This window comes from Phocoena sinus, chromosome 8 (genome assembly GCF_008692025.1).
Source record: "Phocoena sinus isolate mPhoSin1 chromosome 8, mPhoSin1.pri, whole genome shotgun sequence".
NCBI lineage: Eukaryota > Metazoa > Chordata > Mammalia > Artiodactyla > Phocoenidae > Phocoena > Phocoena sinus.
This window is the reverse complement of record NC_045770.1, coordinates 78,761,388-78,784,059: the sequence shown is the minus strand read 5'-3', so window position 1 is coordinate 78,784,059 and position 22,672 is coordinate 78,761,388. Positions and strand designations below refer to the sequence as shown.

The window sequence follows — 22,672 nt, the reverse complement described above, 5'->3', positions numbered from 1 at the left end:
CATTCAAGACTACAAAATACTATGCAAATTTAAATTATATAGAACTGTCTATTGCATTGCTGAATTATTGATTATGTGGGATATACCTGAAAGAGACATTTGGCATAAAGAGAAACAGTCTTAGAATTTATCCAAGAGACTTTGCATATAAAAATATAGAAATAACCTTTTTATAGTGCTTCTCCCCTGCAAAAACAAAAACAAGCAAATAAATTTAGTACCATAACTCGCTTTTATAGTCAGCATTACTATAAAGCTTTCATCCAATCAGAAGAAAGGCCAAATTTTTTTAATAAGTCTGTTGATAGCTTACCTTACTTGACTTGCATTCATTGTTAATATTCCATAGAAGAAAACACACAAGCCAACAATAGCTGCAGGAATCAGCATTCCAGTATACCACCCCAGCCAAGCAAAGTATAGCCCAATCTTCTCACCAAAGTATAGCCTGCATGAGAAAGCAAATCCTTAGCTTAAGGCAACGTAAGTGACACTACAAATAGCGATGTCACACCTAGTCAATTTCAGATGGACAATTGACTATACTGGCTCAGTTCCTCCTGCGCTTCATCCGGGGTGTCTTTTTTTTTTTTTTTTTTTTTTTGTGGTACGCAGGCCTCTCACTGTTGTGGCCTCTCCCGTTGCGGAGCACAGGCTCAGGACGCTCAGGCTCAGCGGCCATGGCTTACGGGCCCAGCTGCTCCGCGGCATGTGGGATCTTCCCGGACCGGGGCATGAACCCGTGTCCCCTGCATCAGCAGGCGGACTCTCAACCACTGCGCCACCAGGGAAGCCCCATCCGGGGTGTCTTAATAGTCTCGCTCATTAATGAATCCAATAATGGTGATATTGTTTATCATTAAACATTGTCATTATAGGAGTCATTTTATTTTATTTATTATCGGAGTATGTTTATTTCTTTCTTTTTATAAGCCAGGTCTTGCTTTTCTTCATCCTCCTAGTAGAATCCCTTTTTGTTTTCCTTACACAAAGCTGTGCTAAACCATATTGCTTTGGCGTAAATTAGAAAAACATCTCCCTCTAGGTAGCTGCTGAAAGCAGACTTGATTTCTGTCTCTGTCTGCACCCTTGGCCTGACTCCCTTATGCCAGACACAATCTGCACAACCGTGTCACACATCTTCCTCAACAAAGTTCAACTCTGCTGTTCCTGGAGCACACGATTCCTTGGTTTATGCTGTTCCCTTACTTTGGAATATTACATTTCACCCTCTTCTCCTGTCTGGCTTGTACTTATCCTGTACTTTATATCACTTCTCCTGGGAAGCCTGCCCTGATTTCACTTCAAACCTGGGTTAGACGTCCCTGCTCTTGCTATCACATTCCCTTCACACGTGTTTCAGTGTCTTAAACTTGTAAAACTTTATGACAATTACCTGTCACTCCCTTATTCCTCTCCCTCCCCATCAGAATGCAAGCTGCTTGAAAGTGGACCTGTGTCCTGTTTCATTAGCACCCACCACAGGAAGTGTTTTATTGAAAGAAGTGAAGGGAATGAATGCATTTTATTTCCCTTCAGCTTATTAACATAATTTATATGGAAGTAGCAGATGAATAAGGCAGTTCTGATGACCACTCAGTTGTTCTTTCTTCACCGAATCTACTGCCAATAGTTAACTGTCACAGTTTATACAGCTCTGGTAAAAAATAATAATTTCTTGAATTCTGTACTGGTGTTTGTCCCAGCACTAGTTTTAAAGATTGGTGTTTTACAGTTCATTTGGGAATACCTCTCTGTGCAAAAATTCTTGCTGGGAAGAAAATTCTCTTGTTATTTGTTTTTCCTTAACAAGACTTCTCTCTCTGAAAATCATTCTTTCTACTCCATTCTCTGTATTGTGCCAACTAAAATTTGTACGTATTCTACCAAGCGTAGACATGGAGCTGTCCTCCACTGAGCATCATTTACCTAATTTTTTTGTTTTTTCATTTATTTCTCCTAGGAGACAGATCAATAGTCTATTCATTTCTTATATACTGACAGTGTTCTACTCTGAGACGAAGCTTATAATATTAACAGTTATTCTAATATAGCCACTTGTTCCTTTAAACAAGTGTTCTGTGGGGTGGAGTAGGGTTTGGGCACATATTACTAACATTTTTATAACGATGACTATAAAGGACTGCACAGACAGACCCCCTTATATGGAAAGCATTATACCAAGATTTTAAATCATACATTGTTGAAGGTTAAGAGGGGCAATAATGTTATGTGACAGGAGTATAATTACCTAAGTTACAGCAGATTTCAGATCTGTTTCATGAGAAGAAGCTAGTTCCAGGCAAAGAAGGCTAATGAAAATGTCCTTAACCTAGAACGTGGGAAGTCACAATCTTTTAGGATCTCTAGGTGTTCCTTAAATTTCTTTAAAACGATGACAGGGCAAGGAGGAACAGGGGGTTGCTATTGGTGTCACCCCATCACACTTCACCCACCGTCACTTTCATGTTTTATATACTGGTGTCCTATGTGACATTTCATTTGATGATAGGATTCTACTGCTGAAGTAACTTCTATCATAAAAAACTTCTATTATAAAAACAAATGTTAAGTTGACCTCTTTTAGAGAGAATCATTTCACTTAGTTTTTAAATTTAAATCCTTCTGGTGCCTATTGGGAAACATTGAAAAAAAACCACACAGCTATTTTGTTGAGCAGGTTTCGTAGTTGACCATTTTTTAAATGTATTCTTTCCAGATTCCAGTATTTCCCATGGAAAAATAGATTGAAATGAAGATAGGCATTGGCTACTAAATTTTAAGTCTATTCTTAAAATGAGAACAAAACACAAACACATGTTCAAGAATGGTTGTTTATAAAAAATAAAATGAATTGATAGTCCCTCACTTTTCATCCACTATTACTGAACTGCCTTTTTCAGCAGGAGAGAATACAGGCCTTGCCTGTGGGTGTCCATCATCTGTGACACAAGTATATTAAAAAAACTCTGATTCCAGGACACCCTCTTTCTCTCACTATGGACAGGAAGCCACACAATAAGAGGCTCACATCCTCAAAATTGTATAGTTTTAAGAACAATGTAACTCCAAATAATTAAAAAGTCACAGATTTTAAGGCAATCTTCCTGCTCATTGTAGAAAACTGGGTCTTGTACAAAATGCTATGTACAAGATTGTATAGTTTAATCTGAACGCTTCATCGCCATCTCAACTTTGTTAACAGGAAAGTTCCTAGAGAGCAGGCACCTGTTGAAATGCCATCTATACTCTTTAACGGCCTTCATCTTGGGTGGGTCCCTCATCACATCTCTTCCCTTAGCCACTTGAACACAAAATACATGATTTTCATAAGCAAAATTTCCCCTCTGAATCAACACCTAGAGAATTGGTAATAGTAGCTGAATCACCCTATTTATTGAAAATAAAGGTTGCTTGGTGAAATTACCTGAGGCAGCAATAGCAATGTCTCCTATAGATAGGAGAACTGTTGACACTGAAATGCTTGCTTGAAAATCCCAACTTCACTTTAATTCCTATTAAATATGGTTTTGTGAATTAGCACATCTCACTGTATTCATGTATCTCTAAAACAATTATTCTTTAACCTGCATAAATAAGACTCTGATAATTTGTCGTGATTGAATTAGAATCAAAGCATCTTGATTTTGGATATACCCAAGTACTTAATGTTTGAGATAAAAATGGTTTGGTGTTGGATAGTATGCTTTGTACATCCATTCCACATTCTACCTTTTTCCTTCCTGCTATGTGCCCAGGAGGCTCACCTCTCTGCATAGTATCACCTATGTTTCTTCCTTCTTCTTGCTTCCTGATAGGCTCATTGGCCAACTGAAGGTACCAGCAGGAGATCACAAGGAGGGATAAGAGATGTGGGGTATTTTTTATTACTCTGACTTTCTTCTTCTGTGATTATAGGTTTTAACAAGTTCTGCCAACTGCTCTCTCCCTTTGTCCCTTCAAGTCTAGGTCTGATAACAGCTTCCAGCTTTTGCCAGTCCCTGGAAGCTTCATTATCATCTGTTGGCTCCCTTGATTCTATTTATACTTCTGCATATTAAATTCTCTTCAAATACCCCTTCTATTCTATCAGTTCTATCAGTTTCCTGTTGGGAAAATGATTGATATAGTTATGAGTTATTCTTGATATTTATATTTCATAAACAGCTCAAAATATCAACATATATAACCTTATAATATGAATGCTCTTTTTTTATTTTACTTTATAAATATTTCTAGTTATCTGGGGACTTAAGTCCTTTTTAATATATATTTCCTGATTTTTAAAAATAAGAACAAATTATTCTCCATCAAAATAAAATAAATCATGAATATAACACTATTTCAAGACTAATTCAAGTTGAGAGCACTTATTTACTAGGATATACCTCCTGGAATAGAATAGACACTAAGTATTTGTTGAAGGATAAATACATGCATAGATGCTATGTTGGCCATTTTTCTCTTTGCTCTTAGATCCATTTTCTGCCTTTTCCTCTTTGGATTTGTTATCACGGGAAAGTAGATTATATAGATTCACTTGTAAGTTGCTGCTGGTAAGTTACACTAGGAGGTACTGGAAGTCTCAAAGGTGGAAGGAAGGGAAGAGCCCATATCTTTTCTCCTCTCCTGGCTGTACTCAGGGCTGTCTCCAGAGCAGCCATAATTTGTTATGGCTCCATAATTCTCTGTGGCTCGACTCTCAACACTTCACTTTCCTGCAGGTAGTCCTACTCGTGGATGGCATAGCTCTTGCCCAACGGCTCAGGTAGTAAGCTCTGAAATATACTTCATCTCATTTTCCCTCCAGCTTTAAGGGTTGTTAGCAATTTTCTGCTGTTGTTAATCGCTGGTTGCCTCACATTTCTGTTTATTTCTCAGCTTTCCCATCCCCTGTGCTACTGATTCCCTAAATTAAGTTCCTTTCATTGAAAAGACGTACAGTGGCTTCTTTTTTCTTAATCACACCCTAACTAATACAGATGATTTGGTGGGTAAATAAAATAATAAGAAAAGGATAACAAAATAGCATAATATGTCTTCCGTTATCAATCCAGTACCTGATTAAATCCAGGGGCTGATGCTTGTACCACATTCCCCAGCGTGCCCAGCGCTCATATAATAGATGTCTGTTATTCTGAGGTCCATGGGTTTTGATGGGCTGGTTACTCTTGTAGGCGCCCTGAAACAAATAAAATAAGATGAATTGATATTTATTCTTTTAGTGAAATTTGAACTAATAGGAATTGTTTTTGCTTTTTTTCCTTAGGGAATAATTTAATAACTTACTGAAAGCTTCAGAAATTATAAACATAAGTCCATCACTGAAGTGATGTAGTAAATGCATTTATATATCTATATTTCATTGAAAATACTCTGATAGTTCCTTAAAAATTCTTTCTTAAATCCCTTTTTTAAACCAATGAGATCCCTTTCACTTAAAGTAAGCTTTAGGTTTCATTGTTTGGAACCCAAGGTCTTGTAATAAACACAATATCTTCATCATCATTTAGAGAAATTGTTGTAATCTTTAGTTCAGAAATTGAGCATTATTCTGTTTTAAGAATTGATCCAGTACCAGAAAATATTTATTTCATTTATAGAAGCTAAGGGAAAGAGTCAATGTTCATTCAGCAAATATAGACACCCCCCCGCAAAGAATCACTATGCTGTCCGCATGAAACTGACATAATACTGTAAACCAACTATATTTCAATAAAAAAATTTTTAAGTATAAGAGGCCTGTCTCCAGTGTTATTCATGTTTTGAAATCTGTAAAATTTACTTCCGGTTAGATATTCCAAAAATGGAAGCATGTTTTCCAATTCTTTATACCCCCCTCAAAAATCTGTCATATGGGTTGCAATTTCAGAAACATAGAATATATATGCCTATTAGAGGAACATGTTCCCTGAAGGCTGAACTGCTCTGCTTTTATAATTTAAAAAAATGATAATAGATATAGTGACTTTATTTTCTGAATCAAAACTTAGGACACAGGATTTTACAAAGTCCCTCTGCTCACTCTAATATGTGATTCTACTTTTATGAAATGTTTGATGAAAATTTAAAACAAGTGGAATTATGCCTCAGTTACCTCACCTAAATGATGAGGATAAGATAAGTATTAATGATACCAATACAGAGGGATCTTGTGAGGGCCCGTTTGGAGAATAGCTATAAAGTGCCAGCCACATAAGAAGTATAAAAATAATGTCAGTCGGGCTTCCCTGGCGGCGCAGTGGCTGAGAGTCCGCCTGCCGATGCAGGGAACACAGGTTCGTGCCCTGGTCCGGGAGGATCCCACATGCCGCGGAGCGGCTGGGCCCGTGAGCCATGGCCGCTGAGCCTGCGCATCCGGAGCCTGTGCTCCTCAACGGGAGAGACCACAACAGTGAGAGGCCCGCGTACCGCAAAAAAAAATTAAAAAAAAAAAAAATAATGTCAGTTAATTTTAGGTGTTTGCTGTATTGTGGCCATTGAACAGTGCAAAACTATGGTTCCAGACAACCAGGGCTGTGAGTTCCTATGAAGAAAGATGGCACCTTGAATCATGGTCTGTAGGTGCCTCAAGGCTGAAATGAGAGACACATATGGACTTTGCCTCTGGCTTTCTAAGAAAATAGATAAGTTAATTAGGTAAGGGTGGAAGAGCAGTCTTCCCTAAGGGAGCCCAAAGTGTTTAAAACCTAACGATTGGAAGCTAAGGAGATGAAAGTAAAGATCAAGATTCTAAGACATCCACTTGAGAAAAGTTTGTTTGCTTGTGAAACTGGACTGACTTGTTAAGGTAGCCTGCCCTGAGATTGGGAAGGTAAGGGAAGGTGAACCAAAATCTCAGGTTTCTTTCATGTATTTCTGATAATCCTAAAATACATGACTTTCCTTCCCAGCCTTCCCAGTCAGACATAGGCATCTCCTGGGTTTTAGGCACTAAGCTTTAGATCCGTAGTACCTCATTGTTCTGACTTGACTCAGTAACCTCAATCAACCATAATGCTCTGACTCTTGCCCACCCATGCATTCTCATCCCTTTTCAGAGGACTATGTACACTCAGTGATCCCCACCACCTCCATGATCGGCCCCTTCCTCCAACTGACACACTTTTCTACTGTCTCCACTATTCATAATTGATGGGATTATCAATTCCATCAACATTTTAGGCAAACTCTTTCTCATATATATATTCTCCTTCTTCCCTTTCTTTCTTCTTTGTCATGCCAAATTTCACTGGACATGTCTCTTTCTTCCCTCTAGCTACTGTCTCTTTTGTAAGTAAAAAATAAATCTCAGCTGTGGGTGCAAAGTGTGAGACCGATACTAATAATACTCCTGCATTAAGGAAGAAGGAGGTCTAAACTGTGTCTGTCCTTATTCAAATTATAGTCAGTGCCACTGACTCCATTTTCCTCTAAATAAGTCTTGTTTTTCTTTCTTCAAGTAGTAGTCTTTAAAATTGATAGAAAATTCCTGAGTCCATTTTATTGACTTGCTGCTTTGTTTTCGTTACTTGTATTTCATCAATATTGTTTTCCAGTCGTTTTGTGTATGTATACCATATACTAGTACTTCTAATAAGTTATAAGAATAAACGGGAAAATGACTATTATTTACAACCTATTCCCAATAGTTTCCAAATTTCATACAAGAAACTATCAAATAAACTGTCAGAACACAGCCTAGTTAGGTAAACAAAATTACTTAGAGAACAAAACAAACCTTCCTGTGCTACAGAAGCTCTCCCAGGGACTCACGTTTGCCACTGAACAGTTTACCACTTACTGACTAGGTCATATTTGACATGGTGTTTAATTTCTCTGCACCTTGCTTCTGCATCTCTGCAATGGAAAAATAATAATATCTCCCCTCCAAAGTTATTGTCAGATGAGTGGGAAAACCCATGCACGGGACCTGTTGCATGAAACACTCTAACACATTATCTGTTATCATTATTTCTATTCCTAATATAAGTAGGTATGCCATAACGAATAGAAGCATTGGAGTCTGGCTTCCTGGGCTCAAAACTGTGTCTTTAATACTTAACCTTTCTCTGCCTTAATTATCTATCTATAAAACAGAGTTAATATTATTGCCTATCTAAAAGGGTTGTTGCAAAGGTTAAATGAGATAGTCCATATGAAACGTTTAGCTCAGTACCAGACAGGAAGTGCTCAATACATTTTATCTTTATCAGTTATACTAGACTGAATTCCTCAGGTATAAGGGTTATGTCCTATGAGTTCTTAGCCTTTAAAAAAAGAAAGACTGATGGGCTTTGAAAACACACACATTAAACCTCTAAAGACCCTGTTCTTATTTTAAAATGTATAACTGCCTTAAAAAGAATATAGGAGTCAGCTGATCCTTTAACCCCGTCCTGTTTGAGCAAAGAACAGACGCCCTCTGGCAACCTACACGCAGAGGCGGGGCCAAATCCAAAGCTGAGCCGTGGGAGCTGTGCTAACAAAGAAGAGAAAGGGATATCTCTCCCAGCAGCCTCAGAAGCAGCGGATTAAAGCTCCACAATCAACTTGATTTACCCTGTATCTGTAGAATACATGAATAGACAACGAACCATCCCAAATTGAGGAGGTGGACTTTGACAGCAAGATTTATGATTTTTTCCCCTTTTCCTCTTTTTGTGAGTGTGTATGTGTATGCTTCTGTGTGAGATTTTGTCTGTATAGCTTTGCTTTCACCATTTGTCCTAGGGTTCTATCCGTCCGTTTTCTTTCTTTATTTTAAAAATTTTTTTTCTTAATAATTATTTTTGATTTTAATAACTTTATTTTATCTTACTTTATTTTATTTTATCTTCTTCCTTCCTTCCTTCCTTCCTCTCTCTCTCTCTCTCTCTCTCGCTCTTTCTTTCTTCTTTTTCTCCCTTTTATTCTGAGCCATGTGGATGAAAGGCTCTTGGTGCTACAGCCAGGAGTCAGTGCTGTGCCTCTGAGGTGGGAGAGCCAACTTCAGAACACTGGTCCAAAAGAGACCTCCCGGCTCCACATAGTATCAAACAGCGAAACTCTCCCAGAGATCTCCATCTCAACACCAGCACCCACCTTCACTCAACGATCAGCAAGCTACAGTGCTGGACACCCTATGCCAAACAACTAGCAAGACAGGAACACAAGCCCACCCATCAGCAGAGAGGCTGCCTAAAATCATAATAAGTCCACAGACACCCCAATACACACCACCAGACGTGGACCTGCCCACCAGAAAGACAAGATCCAGCCTCATCCACCAGAACACAGGCACTAGTCCCCTCCACCAGGAAGTCTACACAACCCACTGAACCAACTTTAAACTGGGGACAGACACCAAAAACAACGGGAACTACGAACCTGCAGCCTGCAAAAAGGAGACCCCAAACACAGTAAGATAAGCAAAATGAGAAGACAGAAAAACACACAGCAGATGGAGCAAGATTAAAACCCTCCAGACCTAACAAATGAAGAGGAAATAGGCAGTCTACCTGAAAAAGAATTCAGAATAATGACAGTAAAGATGATCCAAAATCTTGGAAATAGAATAGAGAAAATGCAAGAAACATTTAACAAGGACCTAGAAGAACTAAAGATGAAACAAGCAACGATGAACAACACAATAAATGAAAGTAAAAATACTCTAGATGGGATCAATAGCAGAACAACTGAGGCAGAAGAACAGATAAGTGACCTGGAAGGTAAAATACTGGAAATAACTACTGCAGAGCAGAATAAAGAAAAAAGAATGAAAAGAACTGAGGACAGTCTCAGAGACCTCTGGGACAACATTAAACACACCAACATTCGAATTATAGGGGTTCCAGAAGAAGAAGAGAAAAAGAAAGGGACTGAGAAAACATTTGAAGAGATTATAGTTGAAAACTTGCCTAATATGGGAAAGGAAATAGTTAATCAAGTCCAGGAAGCACAGAGAGTCCCATACAGGATAAATCCAAGGAGAAATACACCAAGACACATATTGATCAAACAGTCAAAAATTAAATACAAAGAAAACATATTAAAAGCAGCAAGGGAAAAACAACAAATAACACACAAGGGACCCCATAAGGTTAACAGCTGATCTTTCAGCAGAAACTCTGCAAGCCAGAAGGGACTGGCAGGACATATTTAAAGTGATGAAAGAGAAAAACCTACAACCAAGATTACTCTACCCAGCAAGGATCTCATTCAGACTTGATGGAGAAATTAAAACCTTTACAGACAAGCAAAAATTGAGAGAGTTCAGCACCACCAAACCAGCTTTACAACAAATGCCAAAAGAACTTCTCTAGGCCAGAGACACAAGAGAAGGAAAAGACCTACAATAACAAACCCAAAACAATTAAGAAAATGGTAATAGGAACATACATATCGATAATTACCTTAAATGTAAATGGATTAAATGCTCCCACCAAAAGACACAGACTGGCTGAATGGATACAAAAACAAGACCCATATATATGCTGCCTAAAAGAGACCCACTTCAGACCTAGAGACACATACAGACTGAAAGTAAGGGGATGGAAAAAGATATTCCATGCAAATGGAAACCAAAAGAAAGCTGGAGTAGCAATTCTCATATCAGACAAAATAGACCTTAAAATAAAGACTATTAGAAGGGACAAAGAAGGACACTACATAATGATCAAGGGATCGATCCAAGAAGAAGATATAACAATTGTAAATATTTATGCACCCAACATAGGAGCACCTCAATACATAAGGAAAATACTAACAGCCATAAAAGGGGAAATCAACAGTAACACATTCATAGTAGGGGACTTTAACACCCCACTTTCACTAGTGGACAGATCATCCAAAATGAAAATAAATAAGGAAACACAAGCTTTAAATGATACATTAAACAAGATGGACTTAATTGATATTTATAGGACATTCCATCCAAAAACAACAGAATACACGTTCTTCTCAAGTGCTCATGGAACATCCTCCAGGATAGATCATATCTTGGGTCACAAATCAAGCCTTGGTAAATTTGAGAAAATTGAAATTGTATCAAGTATCTTTTCTGACCACAACACTATGAGACTAGATATCAATTACAGGAAAAGATCTGTAAAAAATACAAACACATGGAGGCTAAACAATACACTACTTAATAACGAAGTGATCACTGAAGAAATCAAAGAGGAAATTAAAAAATACCTAGAAACAAATGACAATGGAGACACGACGACCCAATACCTATGGGATGCAGCAAAAGCAGTTCTAAGAGGGAAGTTTATAGCAATACAATCCTACCTTAAGAAACAGGAAACATCTCGAATAAACAACCTAACCTTGCACCTAGAGCAATTAGAGAAAGAAGAACAAAAATCCCCCAAAGTTAGCAGAAAGAAAGAAATCATAAAGATCAGATCAGAAATAAATGAAAAAGAAATGAAGGAAACGATAGCAAAGATCAATAAAACTAAAAGCTGGTTCTTTGAGAGGATAAACAAAATTGATAAACCATTAGCCAGGCTCACCAAGAAAAAAAGAGAGAAGACTCAAATCAATAGAATTAGAAATGAAAATGGAGAAGTAACAACTGACACTGCAGAAATACAAAGATCATGAGAGATTACTACAATCAACTCTATGCAAATGAAATGGAGAACCTGGAAGAAATGGACAAATTTTTAGATATGCACAACCTGCCATGACTGAATCAGGAAGAAATAGAAAATATGAACAGACCAATCACAAGCACTGAAATTGAAACTGTGATTAAAAATCTTCCAACAAACATAAGCCCAGGACCAGTCGGCTTCACAGGCGAATTCTATCAAACATTTAGAGAAGAGCTAATACCTATGCTTCTCAAACTCTTCCAAAATATAGCAGAGGGAGGAACACTCCCAAACTCATTCTACGAGGCCACCATCACCCTGATACCAAAACCAGACAAGGATGTCACAAAGAAAGAAAACTACAGGCCAATATCACTGATGAACATAGATGCAAAAATCATCAACAAAATACTAGCAAACAGAATCCAACAACACATTAAAAGGATCATACACCATGATCAAGTGAGGTTTATTTCAGGAATGGAAAGATTCTTCAATATACACAAATCAATCAACGTGATACACCATATTAACAAATTGAAAGAGAAAACCCATATGATGATCTCAATAGATGCAGAAAAAGCTTTCGACAAAATTCAACACCCATTTATGATAAAAGCCCTGCAGAAAGTAGGCATAGAGGGAACTTTCCTCAACATAATAAAGGCCATATATGACAAACCCACAGCCAACATCGTCATCAATGGTGAAAAACTGAAACCATTCCCATTAAGATCAGAAAGAAGACAAGGTTGCCCACTCTCACCACTCTTATTCAACATAGTTTTGGAAGTTTTAGCCACAGCAATCAGAGAAGAAAAGGAAAAAAAAGGAATCCAAATCGGAAAAGAAGAAGTAAAGCTGTCACTGGTTGCAGATGACATGATATTACACTAGAGAATCCTAAAGATGCTACCAGAAAACTACTAGAGCTGATCAATGAATTTGGTAAAGTAGCAGGATACAAAATTAATGCACAGAAATCTCTGGCATTCCTATACACTAATGATGAAAAATCTGAAAGTGAAATCAAGAAAACACTCCCATTTACCACTGCAACAAAAAGAATAAAATATCTAGGAATTAACCTACCTAAGGAGACAAAAGACCTGTAGGCAGAAAATTATAAGACACTGATGAAAGAAATTAAAGATGATACAAATAGATGGAGAGATATACCATGTTCTTGGATTGGAAGAATCAACATTGTTAAAATGCCTGTACTCCCCAAAGCAATCTACAGATTCAATGCAATCCCTATCAAACTACCACTGGCATTTTTCACAGAACTAGAACAAAAAATTTCACAATTTGTATGGAAACACAAAAGACCCCGAATAGGCAAAGCATTCTTGAGAACGAAAAACGAAGCTGCAGGAATCAGGCTCCCTGACTTCAGACTATACTACAAAACTACAGTAATCAAGACAGTATGTTACTGGCACAAAAACAGAAAGATAGATTAATGGAACAGGATAGAAAGCCCAGAGATAAACCCACATACATATGGTAACCTTATCTTTGATAAAGGAGACAGGAATGTACAGTGGAGAAAGGACAGCCTCTTCAATAAGTGGTGCTGGGAAAACTGGACAGGTACATGTAAAAGTATGAGATTAGAACACTCCCTAACACCATACACAAAAATAAGCTCAAAATGGATTAAAGACCTAACTGTAAGGCCAGAAACTGTTAAACTCTTAGAGGAAAACATGGGCAGAACACTATGACATAAATCACAGCAAGATCCTTTTGACCCACCTCCTAGAGAAATGGAAATAAAAACAAAAATAAACAAATGGGATCTAAGTAAACTTCAAAGCTTTTGCACAGCAAAGGAAACCATAAACAAGAGGAAAAGACAACCCTCAGAATGGGAGAAAATATTTGCAAATGAAGCAACTGACAAAGGATTAATCTCCAAAATCTACAAGCAGCTCAATAACAAAAAAACAAACAACCCAATCCAAAAATGGGCAGAAGACCTAAATAGACATTTCTCCAAAGAAGATATACAGAATGCAACAAACACATGAAAGAATGCTCAACATCATTAATCATTAGAGAAATGCAAATCAAAACTACAATGAGATATCATCTCACACCAGTCAGAATGGCCATCATCAAAAAATCTAGAAACAATAAATGCTGGAGAGGGTGTGGAGAAAAGGGAACACTCTTGCACTGCTGGTGGGAATGTGAATTGGTTCAGCCACTATGGAGAACAGTATGGAGGTTCCTTAAAAAACTACAAATAGAATTACCATATGACCCAGCAATCCCACTACTGGGCATATACCCTGAGAAAACCAAAATTCAAAAAGAGTCATGTACCAAAATGTTCATTGCAGCTCTATTTACAATAGCCCGGAGATGGAAACAACCTAAGCGCCCATCATCGGATGAATGGATCAAGAAGATGTGGCACATATATACAATGGAATATTACTCAGCCTTAAAAAGAAATGAAATTGAGCTATTTGTAATGAGATGGATAGACCTAGAGTCTGTCATACAGAGTGAAGTAAGTCAGAAAGAAAAAGACAAGTACCGTATGCTAACACATATATATGGGATTTAAGGGAAAAAAAATGTCATGAAGAACCTAGGGGTAAGACAGGAATAAAGACGCAGACCTACTGTAGAACGGACTTGAGGATATGGGGAGGGGGAAGGGTGAGCTTTGACAGGGCGAGAGAGAGTCATGGACATATACACACTAACAAACGTAGTAAGGTAGATAGCTAGGGGGAAGCAGCCGCAAGGCACAGGGATATTAGCTCGGGGCTTTGGGACAGCCTGGAGGGGTGGGATGGGGAGAGTGGGAGGGAGGGAGACGCTAGAGGGAAGACATATGGGAACATGTGTATATGTATAGCTGATTCACTTTGTTATAAAGCAGAAACTAACACACCACTGTAAAGCAATTATACCCCAATAAAGATGTCTTAAAAAAAAAAAAAGTCTAGAAACAATAAATGCTGGAGAGGGTGTGGAGAAAAGGAAACACTCTTGCACTGCTGGTGGGAATGTGAATTGGTTCAGCCACTATGGAGAACAGTATGGAGGTTCCTTAAAAAACTACAAATAGAACTACCATATGACCCAGCAATCCCACTACTGGGCATATACCCTGAGAAAACCATAATTCAAAAAGAGTCACATACCAAAATGTTCATTGCAGCTCTATTTACAATAGCCAGGAGATGGAAACAACCTAAGTGTCCATCATTGGATGAATGGATAAAGAAGATGTGGCACATATATACAATGGAATATTACTCAGCCATAAAAAGAAACGAAACTGAGTTATTTGTAGTGAGGTGGATGGACCTAGAGTCTGTCATACAGAGTGAAGTAAGTCAGAAAGAGAAAGACAAATACCGCATGCTAACACATATATATGGAATCTAAGAAAAAAAAATTGTCGTGAAGAACCTAGGGGTAAGACGGGAATAAAGACACAGACCTACTAGAGAATGTACTTGAGGATATGCGGAGGGGGAAGGGTAAGCTGTGACAAAGTGAGGGAGTGGCATGGACATATATATACTACCAAACGTAAAATAGATAGCTAGTGGGAAGCAGCTACATAGCACAGGGAGATCAGCTTGGTGCTTTGTGACCACCTAGGGTGATGGGATAGGGAGGGTGGGAGGGAGGGAGACGCAAGAGGGAAGAGATATGGGAACATATGTATATGTATAACTGATTCACTTTGTTATAAAGCAGAAACTAACACACCATTGTAAAGCAATTATGATGTTAAAAAAAAAAAGAATATAGTGTGTGTGTGTATTGGGGGGGAGTTTAAAACTGATTCACATGTCATTCATGACTCAGCAGGCGGAGTTACCACAACATGACCTACTGAAAACTGGAAGAGAGGTAATAATCTGGCAGAAAATCAAGTAAATAATGGGGTGTAGATTTTTGGTTTGGGTTTGTCTTAGGTTTTCATGTATCCCAAGTAATAGGCACAGACCAGAACCTGCCCTGTTTGGAAGTTGTGTAAATCCCAAGCTGAGTCAAGCATGGAGCTGTGTTGGAGCAGAGGGCTATCTATGTCTGGTCAGAGTGGCTGAGCAACGTCCATGAGTTTCCTCTGAGGGTGGGATTCCTGGTACAGAGCAAATTGCAGAAGGGTTCTGGAGCACAGGAGCCAGTGTGCAGCCACACATTATCACGGGGTCTCAGAAAGGTCCAAGGCCACTCACTGGATGAACCCTCAAATAAGGAATATGGCAACTAGACTTAAGTGAAAAAAAGAAAATGAGATCAAGCATTGAGCAGGAGAAACATTTTTTTAAAATGGAAATTGTACTTGAAAATTACCTCATGTGGGGGAAAAGCTGCTATATATGAGCCATTGTTTATAAGTTTACAGATACCTGGAAAAAGAAGAAAAGAACAGTGCTTGAGTTAGTCTAATTGAAGACTTCCCTCTGAAGCAACCTACATAATACTTGGGAAAATATATTAATTTAAAAACAAAATAATCCAAATGACTTCCATAGCTTTATCACCTATGAGGACAGTGAGGCTGTGAAAGAGACTGATTCTAAGAGTCTAATTGTGTCCTTACAAGATTAATAAAAGGTTTGCAAGGTGCCAACATATGGCACTTTGCCATATCATGAAATGTGGGGATTTTAATACCCACTTAGGGGCACATGAGCCTGGAACAACTTTTTTTTTGACTCAAAACAAAATTTAGTCAAGGAAGCAGAGGAATTCCCCACTCCTCAAAATGTCTCAAAGGAGATTGGTATTGAGAAATCTTTAATTCTCTAATACTGATCCAAAGAGAATAAATAGCGATATGTGACCCTTCTTAAAATCTCTCCATCCCAATGAGAGTGTAGTGAAATGGACTGTCTCACATAGTTCTGGGAAGACTAGATATTTGGAAAACTCTTATGAAGAGCAATTTTCATTGCAATATTATTTATATTAGTAAAGAATTAGAAATAATTGTACATCCAAAATTGGGTAATTGTTTCATTATTATGGTTCAATCAATTATATAAGTGCTTGGTAAATGACTGTGATTTGATGAATGCTTACAATAGAATATTGTACAGCTATTTAAAATAATGTTTTCAGACATACTAAAGGGCTTGAGAAAGTACTCATAATGGTAATTTCAAAAAGGATAGAAAATTGTAAACATTGCATGCTTCTAATTATGAGATGTATATGTATATATATTCAGTACTAATTTGGTACAGTGAAAATTGAATGTAGGGATTTTTAAATTTTATTTTTATACCCTTCTGTGTTTATTGCATGTTTGACAAAGGGCATGATATCTTTACAATCATTTAAATGTCAATTTTATTTTTTAAAGTCTACATAAGCACATAGTGCTAGCAGTTAGACACATTTGTAGTTTACATTCTGGATTTCTCTATCTTTATTTCTTGTTTGGAAAACTTCTGATTAAGTGTCAAATTTTTTATAAGGAATTAGTTTTTGAATTAATTATTTTGACTGCTCAGTAATAAATGAATTATTAATCAGAAGAGAACCAAAGTCTGAACATTCCTCTTTGGATGACTTGAAACATAGTTCATTTTACTAATATGGTAATCTATTTGAATGCAAATCCGTACATATTGGTACAAGTTTCCAGTGGCTATCAACTCTTTTATTTGAAGGAATTTTAGAACATGACTAACATTTTATTTCTTCAGCCATGTTGTATTTTTCACACTAACAAACGGCCAGCTCATTTGTTACCTGTTGTTTTCTGCTCTGCTCTGTGTAAACTTGTCAATTTTACTTAATTTCCCAGGTGAAACTTTCTGTTTTCTTTTGCATCAGACATGTTGTAGCATACTGCTAAACATTCAAACAGAGACATTTAGAAATTTAAAATTAGCTGTAATCTCACCTCTCAGAGATAATGTCTAAAATGTTTCATATAAATTCTAGATTCTTTTTTTGTGAGTGTTTAGAAAATGGGATTACACATTAAATTTAGTTTTGTAATGTTTTTTTTTCCACTTAATAATGCTTTACAGATATATTTTGAAGTCAATAATTACAGAACTGATACTAATTTTCAGTCTCCATGAGTAAAGGGTCTGTGTCATATACTTTCCATAATATTTAGTGTATAATAGATGCTGAATACATTTGAGATAAGAGTGAATAAAATCACATCATTTTTAATGGATGCATTATGTGCATATAGCCTAATGGACAGCTAAAGTATCTCCAGTATTATTCTATTCTACTCTTTGTCTACAAAGCCACAATGAACAAATTTCTACATATATTGTTATTCAAAAGTCTGATTATTTCTTTGGGCTAAATTTCTAGAAATAAAATTTCTGTTCCAAAGTTCTTGCACATTTCACATTTTGATACACATTGTCAAGTGCCCTTGAAAAAGTTTTTTGTTTGTTTTATTTTGTTTTCTTTCATTGAAAGGCTGAAAATACAATGTTTAAAGTTTGTTCACTGCATTATATCCTCGTATCTAATGCAGGAAAGCAAAGCTTCAGTTGTTAAAAAATACTTCTGAGTGTAATCAGTAAAAGTAAATTCCATAGTGTGTTTTTAATTAGTGTTCTTACCCACTTTTGATATTCCATTTTCATATTTGGTGTGCTGCAGCATGTGATAGACTATCCTGCTTCGAGTAGCATTGCTGAAGAAGGTGTCCTTATTGTTTATTATGAAGCTGGGAAAATAAGCGGATTGGTTTTAATGTTCAATGCAGACCACAGAATCTAGCAACAGTTACAAGTCCCTGGGTAGTCATCCATGTATTTTCTCCATTAAAATGAATGCATGTAAAGTATAATAAATCAGAAGAGAAACCATCTTCTTAAAAAAAATCATTTGGCTGAGAAAATATACACTTATAAATAATACAGGGCATTATCAAATATTCATTTTAATATCCTTCAGTTTATAAGGAAGCCTAAATGTCCTCATATTTCTTATTGAGCATGGAACAAGAACAGATTGTCCGCTGGCTTCCATAAATTTTGTACTACCTTAAGCAATGTGGTTCCAAATAGAACACATTAACAATTGATGTCATTCCCTAATACTGCACTTTCCGAGCTAGCTTGTTTTCAGTACTTCAGCGACAAGCAATGTTTCTCCCTTCCCCTTCATATCCTACTGTTCCATTGTGGAAAGAGTTGTATGGAGTAAACATGAGAGCCAATGATGTAAAGAGCAAAAGGGTGACTTCAAGAGGTGGTGGGAGGTGGGAGGGGTGTTCCCTGCATGGTCCAGTGGTTAAGACTCCACGCTTTCACTGCCAAGGACCTGGGTTCAATCCCTGGTCGGGGAACTAAGATCCCACAAGGCATGGCCAAAAAAATTAAGTAACTAAAAAATAACTTTAAAAAAGAGGTGATGAGAGAAAAGAGATGGGAACTCACTGGTGAATTCGTGCACGGCTGAAGGGGCCAGTATAGCAGTCTGACTCCTCCAGGTCTGGGAAAGCTGACTTGTCAAGAACCATGGGGTTTTGGGACATCCATTTTTTGATTCTTCTAAAATATTTTTGCACCCTGGAACAAAGTCACATTTTAGAACTGAATTAGGTTGCACTCCAGAGCCATGCCTACCTTCCACTACCATTCTGAAAGATTTCCAAAAGACATACACACACCCACATTCACACACACATACATGCATTATTCCTGTACCCACACAAAGGAAATAATTCCAAAGCAAACCAAATCTTGCATTTATTTAAACTCTTTCAGGGCAACTAGGTGATCCTCATAAGAAAAATCTGTGGAAAATATTAGAAAATCATCATACATAAAGATGGGGTAGGAAAAAGCATAAAGAATAAAACCAGCAAGACTGTTTATTAAAGTTGAGTGTGTGTATGTATATATCTATATCTATATATGTGTGGCTATAGATCACTTTAAAAACTCTATAGCAATGTGGCTCCAGAAAAGTGGAGACTGAAAAGAAAGAAATGGCTACAATGCACTCAACGCATTCAGTTCTGAGAGCCACAGGTCCTATGGTAACAGCAAGGGTTTCGGGTCAAGAAAAACTGGGTTCAAAGGCAGCTCTGCATTATAGTAACTACGGAAACTTGTATAAGTTATTTAATTTCTTGCCTTGGTTTCCTCACGCATAAAATAAAAGTAATAATATTGACATTGCTGGAGAGTTGTGAGTTGGTGTTTTACATTAAACTTGATGATTAACAATAAGGAGAGTTGAGTCAAGGAGTCTTTGCGGTACTTTTAAGACTTTAACGGGCATGTAAATCACCTGAAGATCTTGTTAAAATGCAGATACTAATTCAGTAGACTTAGGGTGGGGTCTGAGATTCTGCATTTCTAACTAGTTCACAGGGGTGCGCATCCTGCTATCCACTGACTGCGCTTTGAGGGGTGGATTTAGCATAGACTCCAGGTTAGAGAACATTAAAACACTGTTTCAGGAAATCTCACATCAGGATACTTTGGCCTCAGCTTTAGATTACAGTCACAGCTCAGTTCTATGTGGTATATATACTGATTGGAATCATATTTATTTTTCAAAAGACAAAAATGAAAGCAAAAGAGATACCGACTCCAGAGATGGATTCTGAAAATGAGATTCTGAGTTGCTATAATAACAGCTGTGTTTACTTTAAAAATGTGCTATATTTACACACTATTTATGAGGTTCTATCTTTGGCAGTTTTTGGACTTCTTCTGCAATAGTGAGTCAAAGTGGCAGGATATAATATTTTCCTAGAGAAGTACAATGCATCTTAATATTTGGCCAACTATGCTTAAACTTCAAAAAATTTAGTACAGCCATGTGCAGGCAGAGTGTATCTTAAAAATGATTTCATTCAAGTCTATTATGGTAAAATTACCATGTCTATATAATTTGAAATAAGCATCAAGTTTTGATTTTTAGCATGTGAAGAGTTTGGACATTTTCTTTGCCAAGTAATGTTATCATTTAGATGCCAAGTCTTTTTTGGTTTTGGAGGGACCAGAGCATTTCTTTCTAGCCTAAAATAATAAATGAGCGTTATCTGAAGTGTCCATTTTGGTTCTTCTTATTACAAAGAAAGCCTCTGAAATCACAAAATATCGCTGTATTCCAGCCACTAGTGCACAGACATGTAAAAACACTGAATGGATTATATAGCAATTACTCCAATTTTTCAAAGTTAGCCTAGTGGAGAAAACAATGGGATAAAAAATTAGAGGATGAATTTGCCAGTCATTGGAATTGAGCCAAACATTTTCAGTCTTTGAGCTTTAGGTTCCTCATCTGTAAAGAGAGAAAGTAATTCCATCTGTCCTACTTCATTAGGTGGCTAGGAGGATCAAATAAAAGGAGGCATCTGATGACACTTAGAAAATGCTGATAGCTATAGCACCCAAGGGCTTACTATCTCTGACAAAATTGCAAACATACTAGAAATAAATGCCAATCGAAAAAAACTAAAGAAATGAAATAAAATGACTTTGAGACCATCATTGACCTTTTACAGAAAAATAAACCATATTATCAGTTTAGTTTTTTCACATACTATCTATGAAGGAATACATGATGTCTAATAGTGAAATGTGGTCAGGGCTGGATCTGAATCACAGGATGTGAAGATCTAGCTTATTATTTAATTTCTTTGATTCTCATTCAGTTTTCTCATCACTTAAATAAAGGGATATTCTGATAATTAAATAGGTAATGACTGATCCCACAGTGCCCAGCACAAAGTAAACACTCAATAAATATTTATGATAATAATAAGGAAAAGGAGTATCACTACTACTTCTACAACCACCACTACCACCACCATGCCACCAACATGATCTAACGTATTACCTACACTCTACCAAACTTTTATCACGTTAGCAGTCTTGCAAACTCAAGATTTCATGACATAATGTGAGGATGACTTCTAGCAGAGCTTTAAATTCCTTTGCTAAAATCAGTGGAATGCAGAGAATTCAATGGAAATTGAAAAGAAATCTGGATTAAAGGGTCAAAAGAACGTGGTCAGAGCACAAACTCTATCACACCAGCTGTGAAAGCTAGGGGATGAGATGTGGTATGGTAAGGAGTGGTGATAATGGAGTCATTTATTTTCCCTGATCTGCAAACCAGTTACTCTTTGTTCTGCCCCCCTGAATGGTCATTTTGAAGATGCTTTGATAATTGAATATGAAAGTACTTTGTAAGCTAATGATAGATAGCAGCAATAATAAAACTATAGGCATTTCCTTTTGACCTGCCTGGAGGAACGATGATCTTTGAAACCTGGATAATTGCCTGTACATATTTACCCCTAATGTTTACTGGTCAAATTACCCATGCACAAAACAACTTTCCCACATCAGGAAATGGAAAGCACAAGTGACATCTAAGTACACACATTAGACTTTTGCTTACCTCTTTCCAATTGTCTAAACATTGGGTTTTATGATTTTATAACAGTGATGCCCGTACATACACACACACAACATTTAAATTTTCTTTTCCAAAGGTCAAGTTTAAAAAAAATCAAAATCAGCCATTTCCTTAATTGAAAGTATAAACTCAGGCAAATACCAAGACAGTCATTTTTTCAGTTTAATATGTCATATAATTTTATAAATGCCTTTCCTATTTATTTGTTACCCTCCCCATACGCATCCACTAACTCAAAGAACAAAGAGAACTATTTGTAATATGTAAACTGTAAAGCAGTAGACTATAGTAATGCTTAAGGTACATTAACAATTGTTTGGAATAACTGACAACCTTATTTTCATTTCATAAAATTAAACAAAAAATAATAAACACAAAAGATAATAAAACAAATTATGACATATAATATAGCATTCAGTTTTCTCGTTTACTTTTGTTTGACCAAAATAGTAAAGAAAAACATTTTTCCACTATTAAAAATGTCTCTTTAGGATTTAGAATATACATATTTATAAGGAATTCTAAATACAAGTCTACTCTAAAACTAAATTATGACAGTATTACATAGACATTGGTTGACAATTTAATATACAGGATTTTGTCCTTCTGTGAGTCTCTGAAAGGAAGATGCCTATTTAGCAGAAAACACACTAATTATACAGTGGCAAATCTCACTAATTCTATACAGCACCCAGAGG

At 36.9% G+C, this 22,672-nt stretch overlaps 1 protein-coding gene across 1 annotated transcript in view; it reads right to left on the bottom strand.

Moving 5' to 3' along the window:
- Positions 1 to 22,672, bottom strand: part of ANO3 (anoctamin 3) — a 440,374-nt gene that overhangs the window by 98,075 nt on the left and 319,627 nt on the right. The window contains 5 exon segments of the mRNA XM_032640382.1: positions 314 to 448; positions 5,061 to 5,182; positions 15,900 to 15,955; positions 18,149 to 18,255; positions 18,971 to 19,102. Of these exon segments, the coding sequence (XP_032496273.1) occupies positions 314 to 448; positions 5,061 to 5,182; positions 15,900 to 15,955; positions 18,149 to 18,255; positions 18,971 to 19,102 (552 nt within the window).